This window comes from Harpegnathos saltator, unplaced genomic scaffold (genome assembly GCF_003227715.2).
Source record: "Harpegnathos saltator strain DR-91 unplaced genomic scaffold, Hsal_v8.6 scaffold38, whole genome shotgun sequence".
Classification (NCBI taxonomy): Eukaryota; Metazoa; Arthropoda; class Insecta; order Hymenoptera; family Formicidae; genus Harpegnathos; species Harpegnathos saltator.
Window position 1 is genome coordinate 258,492 of NW_020230183.1, and position 11,501 is coordinate 269,992.

The 11,501-nt window shown below is 41.2% G+C and overlaps 1 protein-coding gene and 1 long non-coding RNA gene across 2 annotated transcripts; one reads left to right on the plus strand and one right to left on the minus strand.

Annotated features, from left to right (window-relative positions):
• Positions 1–1,075: 1,075 nt before the first annotated feature.
• Positions 1,076–3,825, minus strand: Elp3 (elongator complex protein 3). Its single transcript, XM_011141957.3, has 9 exons — positions 3,638–3,825; positions 3,266–3,507; positions 2,982–3,185; positions 2,573–2,826; positions 2,315–2,504; positions 1,997–2,214; positions 1,558–1,818; positions 1,300–1,481; positions 1,076–1,174 (listed from the first exon to the last, which is right to left on the minus strand). Exons 1-9 carry the CDS (start codon positions 3,654–3,656, stop codon positions 1,098–1,100), a joined length of 1,647 nt encoding a protein of 548 aa, XP_011140259.1. The 5' UTR covers positions 3,657–3,825; the 3' UTR covers positions 1,076–1,097.
• Positions 3,826–7,012: 3,187 nt separating this feature from the next.
• LOC112589013 (uncharacterized) lies at positions 7,013–7,900 on the plus strand. Its single transcript, XR_003113188.1, has 3 exons — positions 7,013–7,083; positions 7,439–7,549; positions 7,618–7,900. It is a non-coding gene; the product is annotated as an uncharacterized LOC112589013 (long non-coding RNA).
• The last annotated feature ends 3,601 nt before the right edge of the window (positions 7,901–11,501 follow it).

An 11,501-nucleotide genomic window follows, 5' to 3' on the forward strand; every position in this document is an offset into this window, starting at 1 on the left:
TTAAACTTCAAGATATCTCTTGAACCATTTCGCTATTGTCATTTTCGTTAAAGTTTTAGTCTGTTAAATGTTTATATTTCAATATGAGTATATATTCCATTAGCCTTTGAGTCCTACTACTAGAAAAATGTTAAAGCGCCCGACCTATTGTTGAGTCGAATCCTTAATATGTATGGTGGCGACTCATAGCGGAGACTTTGGGATTAAAAGTGGACGTCTCTCTCTCTCTCTCTCTCTCTCTTTCACTTATATATTCAAGATTCGAATATAGTTAACCAAGATTCACACCACGTTTAACCGAGACACAAACCTTGGGTGAGACGTCGTCTTTCAGTTCAAAAGTCTCCGCTATGAGTCACTACCATACTTGTTAACGAATTGAACAATTCAAAAACTGGTCAAACGTACTTTTCTCTCATATTGGAACGAACCAGATTCAACAGGCTGTAATTTTGGCAAAAATAACGACAGCACAATGGATCGAGAAACATTTTAAAGGTTGAAATTTTTACTTTCTAATCATATTCAATTTATAACATTACTATCGTTTATTACCAAGATATATCGATATTAAATGACAAATAGTAACTTTTCAATTTTCCACGTCATTTTTCAGTTATCACACTGAAAATTCTATCTTCATTAAAAAATATGATAATTATATCTTAAAGACAGAACTTTTAGTTTTCTGTTTATTGCTTAGTGAATGATTCATACGCCTATTGCAAGTAATCAAATTCAAGAAACGAAAATATCACTGTGTGTTGGTACAAGAAATAAAGGAGAAAGTTAATAGCTTTCAAATAGTATAAATCATATGTATCTGATTTTTACAAGGTTTACAAGGTGTAACTTTATGAAAATTATAGCACATGATTTTGATAGATCTAGATTTATATCTATATGTGTACCACTAATATTAATTAAATATTAATTAAAACTTGTATTTTTAAAAATATATTTAAACTAAAAGCTTTAAGCTATAAAATGTTTTATAAATAATCTTATTATCTTCATTATTTCCAAAGTTACAGCTTGTACTGTTTAGGTAAATTATTCAAGAAAAGAATATTTTAAATATTCCTTTTATTATTTTGTCATATAAGTATTTTGGACATATATGGACCATCAAGTTCGTAACCTAATTTTCGGTAATAATTACGTGTGCCTACACCTGCAAAAATGAATTTGTTTTTTGATAGATAAATTTCTAATCATTTAGTGATCTTTTATCAATTTTTACATATAAGAAGGACAAGATGAGATATAAAAGCCATGTTTATATTCTCTCCAACATACCTGAAATTACAGAAATTTTATGAGATTCATGTTCCTCTTTAGCGATTCGTTCAGCTTCGTCCATAAGCAAAGATCCAAAACCTTGATGCTGGAATTTTGTAGGATCTCGAGTGTTAATAGGCACTACACTACCATAAACATGAAGCTCTCTTACTATAGAAGTTTTTTCCTTCAATTCTGACCTACAAGACGAATTAATTATAATTTTTTCGGATGTCATAAGATCTCCCTAATTTCCAAAATATATGAACATTATACCTAAATGTTCCTTCGGAGCACTTCCTCAGCCTGAGTAAACCAATTAAAATATCTTGCATAGGGTCTTCATATGATAAAAATGTTTCCCACCCATTATTAGCCACATAGTCGCGCCGTATAAGCTCGACTTCGTATGGTTGCACTTTATTATGTATTTCCTGAATCCCGACTTCGCGTGTTCTAACATCACGGCAGTCTGTACCTAGATCTTTCATTCTGGCTAAAGCTAATTCACGAAGATTCCCATGTTCTACGCCAGAACTATTTTTTTTTACCGTAAGAAATAACATTTATATAAATTTTTTAACTTTTTTTTTAACCAAAAGTTTTATATTACAATATATGAAACGAATTTTATATATATATATATATATATATTTCACGTAATTTTTAAACATTTCTTTTTATCCATTATTATTTTTGATGTTATTATATTTACCTCACTAGTGGCATGGGTATGTCGCGTTGTACGCGATAGACGCGAGTCCATGGTGGTATTAGAGCCAGAATACGAGCTATAAGATCAATGAGCACACTAGGTGCATAACTTTTATATCTGCCAGTTTTCCACAGTTCGTACAAGCCAGTACCACGTATAACTAATGTCGGATAAATTTTTAATCCGTCTGCTCGGAATGCCGGGTTTTCGAAAAATTCCTGAAATATATGTCGATACATAAACATTGATAATATAAACACTGATAGGATAAGTGCGCAAATCCAGTATTGCTATTCATAATTTAGAGACATTACTTACAATGAACTGATAAATGTCTCGTTCGATATCAACATTCGGCAAGTCTGGCATCATGTGAGCTATCACTTTGAATCCAGCATCTTTTGCTAGTTGAAAACTTTCGCATACAGCACGTACTGTATGTCCTCTGTTGGTATCACGCGCTACGTCTTCGTACACGGATTGTACGCCAATTTCTAAACGCGTGCATCTGTTAAGATTTATTCTCGTCTATAGATATCTTGTGAAATATAAGAATGATACTGAAAGTGCACATACCCATAACGCAACATATCTGAAAGGTGTTTCTTGAGACAGTAATCAGGCCTAGTTTCGATAGTAATACCAATACATTTTGTACGACTACGTTCAGAGAACTTGACTGCTTCATCAACATTACTGCTTACATGACCAGACAATGCATCATGTAAACTTCGTATAAAATAATCTCTGTAATCCTCTGGTAAGGACATGAAAGTACCCCCCATAACAATGAATTCAACTTTATCAACACTATGTCCTAATTGTTTCAACTGAAAAGAAATATAATACAGAATATTATATTAAATATATATAATATAGATATCGATAAAGCTAATTTTTAAGTGAATATCAAAAACAAATTGGTAGTTATCTATATATATATATATATATATATATATATGACTACAAAAATGCCTAAACAAACTTGTTCAACACGGTGTCTAGTTTGCAAGAAAGGATCATATCTTGCACGTATTGCTCTCATTGATGTAGGCTCATATCCAGTATAAGATTGTGTGGAATATTCAAAATCAGAATCTGGTCCTCCAGGGCAATATACACAGATATTTCCTGTCATATTAATATGTGGGCATCTATGAGGTTTGCACATTACTGCTACAACAGCAATCTGCAACAGTTAGATTATGTTATCTTTGTCCTATGCTATCCACTTGCTTATTAGTAAATAATGATATAAATTGTACTAACTCCACTAGCTGTCCTGACAGGTTTAGCTTTCAACTTTGGTAGAAGTATATGTTTAGCATCATTAGGTACTGCTGCTATAATGTCAACTAATTTAGGGGAGGAATCCAAGCCATACTTTGAAGCAATTCGAGTTTTCAATCTGTTTAGGTCGACATCTCGATTTTCATGATGAGCCTTTAACAATTCCTGTATAATTTCTCCAATTGTCATTAACATACGTTCTTCCTTACTCTGCTCAAATTCTGAAGATGTATAAGACATTATGTTATTAGAGCATATATTACATTATATTCTAATATAAAGTAGAGTCAAAAAGCAAATAATTGTTTATATAAATTTTAGTATCCAAAATTAATAAATACGTGTACATACCAGTTCTCTTTTTTACCATGGTGCAAATGAATTTACTTTAAATATTTTAAAGATAAACGTTCTGATCACTTTTTATTATCTTTTGCAATATTGTATATATGTTGCTGTAATATTTCAATATTTTCTGATTCTTAAATTCAGTCGCAATTTGGCCAACCTCAATGAAAATATATTCGCTATGAACTAACCTTTCATGTATTTACCCTTTTATTTCTGATATTTCTGCACGTGACATGTTTCATAGTAGCAGTATAGTCTTTCCACAACAGGTGGCGTTGCTTGATACTTTTCGAGCGAGAATATGTGAGAATCCATAAGTTATATCATTTTAGCAATATACTGTGTTTATATGTGTATTTTATTCCTCTTATCAGGGCACCTATTATGGAACTCGTCGGAATCGATACCGATCGAATATTTATTCCGTTATTTCCTAGATTTCTATTGTCTTTTCTAGGGGAAACGGAATTATTCCGATCGGAATCGATTCCGACGAGCTCCATAATAGGTACCCAGATCTCTTTCAATTATAAATTAGTAAGTATAGTTAGTTATAATCGTATACATTAAAGAAATGTTAAGAAATGTTTAAATATTAAGAACATAAGTTAAATAGATCTTATCGAAAATTTTGAGAGCTGAATAGACAATATATATGAGGTAACAGCTAATCTCCATGCAATTATATTTTTCAACATATATTTAACTTGATGTTTAATTTTCGAGATACTCAATGTAGAAAATTGAAAAGCTGAATATATAATAATCCTTCAGCAAGATTTAGTAAAGAATGCCGCTCCCTTTCTCTAAATATATCTTTTTAGATTATTAGATTATTTTATTTTATAGGTTATCCTTATATAATATTTACCGTAAAATTTAATGTACCGTATTGCAACGTAGAGCTTCATAGAAATAAAACATTTCAATCAAAGAACTAGTTAGTTTGCAATCGGTGAGAGGCGAGCATAAGATATTATCACAAAGTTCAGCTGAAACCAAAAAGCTTCTAATAGAACGGTTAATTCAAACAGTTTCATCAGACCCTCTGATTGGACGATCGTAAAAAATTAATCGAATTCGTGGATGCGGTGCAATATCAAGGGAGCGGTTACGTGATGCAATTCCGTCTCGGCCGATCCGACGACCTTATGGAAAATCGAGTAGATCGCGCATACGTGTGCGTGTGTGTCCATGTGAAACTCGGTATTTCAGATCGGTGATTCTACGATGTTTTTTAATCGTTTCTCGCATATTGAACAATTAAATCAGATATGCAATGGAGCGACCGCGAAATGAGAGTTCTAATTCGCATTGCGATTATCGCGCGGCGCTGCGACGCATTATTGCGCATTCTCACCTTCGCAAAGAAGCATAGCGATACAGGTTCGTTTTACATGTTCACAGAGTTTCAGTGTAATTGACAGTGCAAACGAAGTCGGAACGAGCGGCTGGCCGACACACGCAATTTAATTCGAGACCAGACACGTTGCATCTGCCTGAGAGGTGAAAGTTCAAACGTCAATGTTAACTTGTGCGCGAGAACGATCTCTATCTGTGTATTCCTCACTCGGAACGTTACGATCGACATAAGGTATATATTTTTCGTATCTGTAACATCGAAAATTGATATCAGTGCTATTGTATTGTATGACTTTGCATGTCTCATCGAATTAACGCGGATCACTCTGTTACAAGCTGCGAGGAGCGTCCAGTTGCCAAGCTGTAATACGAATAAGAGAATAACGAGCATGAGATATGTCCGTGGGAAAACCCGACGGAGAGAGAAAGAGAGAGGGAGAGGGGGAGGGGGAGGGAGAGAGAGAGAGAGAGAGAGAGAGAGAGAGAGAGAGAGAGAGAGAGAGAGAGAGAGAGAGAGAGAGAGAGAGAGAGAGAGAGAGAGAGAGAGAGAAAACGACAGATGACCAAGCTCGAGAGCTTCCGTCGTAGCGCTCGTTCATCCGGAGGTAAAAGGGGAGAAAGCCGATACGAGGGTTACGGCTGGAGGAGATAGGTGGGTAGACTCCTTTCTTAAGACGACGGAAAGTTGGCGGTTTTTCCCGCGTTCGATCGAGAGCGCGACTGCTATCAGCTATCGGTGTTATTAAGGCTTCGGCTCGATTTCTATGCATCTCATCGCGAAGTTGCCGGTCCAAATGGCGTCGGGGATGATAGGATGGGGCTCGTAAGTTAGACAAGACGGGATGGAGGGATTCATGGTGCGCGGGGTCGACTAAATCGGAGGGCCAGGTCATGTACTGGGTGAAGTAGTTAAGATATCGAACGGGGTTGAAGACGTGGGTGGGCCTACCGCGATTAAGTTCATGCATCGCCTTCCCTTCGTCCCGTGTGCTTTCGATTTTCTGTATGGTTCATGGCAGGCCGTCGAAATGAAATTGCGTCACGTAACAGCACGGTAGGAAATTTATAATTGATTTTAAATTTAACTCGGGAGCGAGTGAGAGAGAGAGAGAGAGAGAGCGAGAGAGAGAGAGAGAGAGAGAGAGAGAGAGAGAGAGAGAGAAAGAAGTGAGGAAAACGTTTAAAAAATACAGCACGTAAAATATGCTGAAATGTATAAGTAAACGTGGAAGGTTAAAAACATGATAAACTTTAAAAGAAGTTTATTTTAAATTCCCTAGTAAGTTGACTGACGTTTTCTGATAAGTTATACGTTTTAAAACTATAAATTATACATTGTTTAAATTATACATTTTTTAATTTGTCGAGCGGTAAATAATTTCTCCATGAAATAACGCCAAGAGATATGCGAGGTATTATTAGTTCGAATGAGCAACTGAGAAAATTACTCGTTCGAATATTATTATACGAAAATTATTATTTTTCAGTACTACGTCGCAATCGCACGATAACTTTATTTAACAGAATTATCATTACATCGTGCATATCAAATATTTGGCATTTACAAGTAACGTTGACGAGTTCCGGGCTGCCCTTAGTTCGTATACTTAAAGTGTCCCTGGAGTCCGCGAAAGCTACGAATAATATCGTTAGTATCCTTCGGGGCCCGTCACGGAGGAAGAGATTTCCCGCCATCCTCGGCGCAGCTACCTATACGCCGCTCTCTTTTCTTTCCCACCTTCACCTATACCACGTACATATTCTGGCATCCAAGACGGGAATTTATGATACGTCGCGCATTTATATTCCCGTGCCTCTCATAAATTCTGCTTTACGCGCATGTAAGTGGCTCCACTTTTGTTCATAGATTCCTACGACTGTCAGATTTATGTTTCCGTACGTGGCGCGATTCGACGCGCGAGACAATCCAAGATTGCAGCAAGAAAGAGAAAGAGAGAATATGCGCGTAGTCGCCGAGGAAGAGATGCGCAGTCAATGCGGTTACACCGACGAGACCGTTGGCGCCCGTTATTTTGCGAAGTGCGGAGGAGAGACTGCAGTTTCGAGTCCAGGTATATAACAAGGTATATATATTATCCAACGACTTTCAAATAATCGCGCATCTCTCAGCAACGTTTAATCTCGAGAATAATTGCGATAAGAGTAGAAAGTTATTTATGTGCGGCGACTGTATCATTGCGCGGTCACTAAACTTCGCTCGAAGCAATCGTCGATTAATTGACAAAATCGCTAACAATACTTCCCAACTGTACAATTTTTTGCCCAAGAAAGAACAGAAGTTAACCAGAATTTCATCCGTGCTAGCAAAATAAAGCGAAACAACTACTCGAGCGGTAACAATTCGAAGTATAGGGTTATAGAAAAAGAGAAGAAACGAGAGAACTTTCGAGAACATTTTTTCTCTTTCTCTTTAATCAGCCAACTTCGCGCTATTCTCTGTTGGCGGCGCTGGCGCCATTGGCGGCCCACTTGGTTACGGATTAGATCGATCGGTGTGCGGCGAATGTTAATCGCGGATTAATTTCAACGGTAAGGCAACTCCAAAGTTCTCTATTCCGTTTTATAAATGCGAAATGACATTCGGACTTTTCCGTCAGAGACTCCCTCTCGGCCGGTGTATTGCTGATGATCACTCTTATCGTATCACTCGGACGAATAAGATCTTCGTACGAGCGCCCTGCGCGAGCGATCGCCATGTCCCTTCTTTCGCCACCGCCCGAGGGCTCGTCGTCTGGACGTCGGACAAGCGCCGATATATCAACGTTACACGTACATACACGTGCAGACTCGGGACGACGACGTGGTGTCGTACAGAGAAAGATGCGACGTCGCCGATGGGAACGAACGGGAGGAAGCGATTCGATATTACATGCTTGACGATACAAGGTGAGCACCACGAAAGCTAACCTAACCTGACTTAACCTAACCGCGAAAAACGCCGCCGGGCTTTGCCGCCAGCGCATCGTCGCGAGATATATATATATATATATATATAGATTGAAGATTATAATAATTCGCGTCACTGCACCCAATTTCAATCTGCCGCTCTGGACCAGCGGGATGTATCGGTAGGAAGCGGAACTCACCGTTAAATGAACCCGTCGCGTCGCGAGCCTTTGTCGCCGAGATTTCTCCTTTAACCGGTGACATCTCGGAAAGTCTCGTAGCGCGTTCATCGCGGAAAATGTAAATCAACGATGATCGAGTTATAAATCGCTTTCTCCTTTTTTTCTCGTTTTCTTTTGTTTCTTACTTTCGTACTACGAGCGAGCTCTAATTAAACTAACGTTTAAAGCTCGACGCGAAAGTCCCGATATTCAGATGCAACGGCGCGACGGTGGCGGCGGCGACAACGGCGAGTAAAATCGCATTTCGAGCTATACTTCATTATGCTACGTTTTTTCGTCTTATTATTTTATCATCGTCAGCGAAATGTTTACTTGTTACTTGTTTGATTACTGCATTTTCATTGACAATAATTGGCAATTATTTCAATTCAAAAGTCGGCTTGTTAAACATGCGCGGAAAATGATATTTAATTTAATACCGCACAATCGCATTACACTAATGGCATCGCGATATTGATTTTCGAAGGAGGCTTTATTTGTTGCTTTAACGATGCCGAGAGCGGTACGGATTTAGTAACCTAACCTAACCTATGTATACGCATTACGTATGCGGCTCCCTATTAGGACACCTGGGCGAACGGCGAAAGCGGGAATCTCGGAACGATAAATTTGCCCCTCCCCGTGGGGGATACACCATCGCCGAGAAAATAACAATATAACAACGCTGAATAATCGCGTCGTATCTCGCGTGTCAGGGCGTGCGTACTTAGGGCGTCGCTCTTAAATTATCGGTTCGACATCGACGAAATCCGACGCTGGCGTGCGCGCCAGCGTCTCTCATATTTATCTTCTCGTTGTCGGAGTGAAGACACTTTTATTGCTGAGATTTCCGCCCGGCTCGTTTCGCATCTCACGGAGTCTTACACTTCACGCTGTTCACGCACAATGCGCCGGCACGAGTCGGATTGTACCAGGCGATCGCAGCGTGAGCACGCTTCGCGATCATCATCTTCTATTCAGGAATTGAATGGAAGACGGCCGATGTATTTGTTTATCGTCGGCTCCTCACAGCGACGACAATGGGAGCTCGACGGGGGAAAGCTCGACGGCGAACTTAATGTTCGTCAAGCATTGTGCTTGCAATAAGTGTTAGACCCTCTTCATCGTATAATCCCTCAGCTACGAGTGCTCGCACAGTCGCACACGCGCATCACACGTAATTCCGCCTCTCGGAGCACGGCTGTCCATGGCGTACGACAGGTGAACGGTCTATGGAATAAAGCCCCGCGCTGATCCCGTAGTCCAGAGATCTTCAACCTTACCGTGCGCGACCTGCTTTACTACCGGGGCCATTCTGCACTTCCTCCTCCGTCCTTTGACGGCGAAAGTCCCGTGATCCTCCCGGCGCGGCGCCGTGATTCTATTTCTAAACGCGCCGGGCTCTGTGTCGCGCGAGTCGAATACATGCATAAATATTTATCAATCGCCACTGTGTGACGTGAGTCTGAGCAAAAAGTCTACGTCGTGACCTTTGAACGTGTGCGGATGGTCGTCGGCGAGTAAAAAAGAACGCGCGCGCACCGTTCGGGAAATGTAAATAAATGCAAAATACATCATATCGCTGGCGGTTGACCTTAATTTTGCCTCTTGCGTCGACCGCAAGAAAGAGGAAGAAGGAAGGAGGCTAATTAATTGTTATTCTCGCGTGGTTTCCGATTTATGTTTCAATAACGACTTTATCGTCGGTCCGTTTACCGTCCGTACATGTGACATCTTTCAATTGGAATTTCATTATTAATCGCGTTTCTACGTGTGCGTGTGTGTGACGTGTTCATTCAGTTTCGGGGATGCACCATACATAGAGCATAGAGCAGCAGCGCGTCGCAATAGAGCAAGCGCGGCGTATCTCACTTTTATCCACGAGCACAGAAGTATCGCATGGTCGAAATGAACGCGCGGGTGGCGCGGTGCATTGCGGGTGCATTCGCGTGTATAGTGGACCGGTGTATAGTGGTAATAGCGTCCAGGACGACCGCTATGCAAGCCGCTATGCAACAATACGCGCACCTATAGCTTCCTCTTTTCTGGCTTTTCTGGCGCGCGCGCGCGCGCGGAATCGTGCCGCTCTTTTGGCTGTCACGATACTGTCGCGCCAGGCGCATCAAATTTCGTCCGAGAGGCCGGCGATTTTCCGGCTGCGGCTCAGCTTTAATCCCATCCCGACGTCGAATTTTAATACGGCAGGCGCGCGCGCCATGATTGTGCCTCAAATGCGAAATGTAAATGAAAGGCGTGTAACAAAATGCACCTACGCGCCGGGGATCCGTTTATCTGCACGCGTCCCTTAAAATATTCATTTAAATTCGCCATATCTCGCGTAATTATAACTTTCGGCCGACGCTCCTGTTGCGTCGAGTTTATTAGCGACAGCTGGATCCGTTAAATTACGTATGTGATTTAATTAAATTTTCACCGACGGCGCGGCGCCTCCACCTCCGTTCGTCCGCCTGCACGCTTGCCGGCCTCCGCTCGTGATTCCCTGCCTCGTTGAGCCGTATTTTCGCGCTCGATGCGCTCTCGTTAACTGGCTCGATGCGAGGCTTCTTTCCGCGGAATCGGAGATGGCGATCGCGCGATCAATTCATCGCTGATTGTCCGCGTTATTATTGCGTGGCGATTCACTACGCCACGCGTTTGCGATGCGAAACCGTAATCGCCTTGCACGTGCGCGTCTGCCCGGAGCCCGGGGTGTGGTTACACGGCTCGGTGGAGCTAAGCGTGTCTTTTACTCTTTCGGGAATGACGTTTATGCACGACTGCATAAGCGGGGATGCAGTTTAGTGCGATATATGTGCATCCCTCATCCGATCACTTGACGCTAACGCACATGTTAATACCGTATTTGCTTTGGTGTGTCGATCGCGTGTATTCTTGGCTTGGTTTGTAATTTCCCCCTACGAAATGTATCCTCTTTCGCACACGGCGAAGGGGAGGAGGGATGAAATTCATATTGAGATCTGAAGCGAGATGACCGAGATGGAGAGAAAGAGAGGAAAAAGGCAATCAACAATGTGACGCAGTTGTTGGAATCGTAACGTTATCCTTTTCAACGCGCGTGCGGGATCAACGACAGCGAATCGCTCGCGAATCTAATCTTTCAGAATTACAGGTGAGCGTACACCTACAAGCGCGCCGTTCTGAGCGCTCGAGTGGTTCGGTTATCGCGTTTCACGCTCAAGTTTATCTGACACGATACGCACACGGCTCGACACACAAACGTTTTATGCCGCGAGTGACTTAATTTCCGTTGTCGGGCCGATCATATGGGCCGATGCGCCGCCGCCGCCGCCGTCGTCGTCGTCGTCGTCGTCGTCGTCGTTTATAAGGCGGTATCTCATTCCGCATCGTACGTT

Excerpts from the sequence above, each read along its gene's own strand:
- Elp3 (XM_011141957.3), bottom strand. Across the intron at positions 2,827-2,981 it reads CTAGACACCGTGTTGAACAA|TTGAAACAATTAGGACATAG; the intron begins GTTTGTTTAGGC and ends ATTTCTTTTCAG. Across the intron at positions 1,175-1,299 it reads TAAAATTTCTGTAATTTCAG|GTGTAGGCACACGTAATTAT; the intron begins GTATGTTGGAGA and ends TCATTTTTGCAG.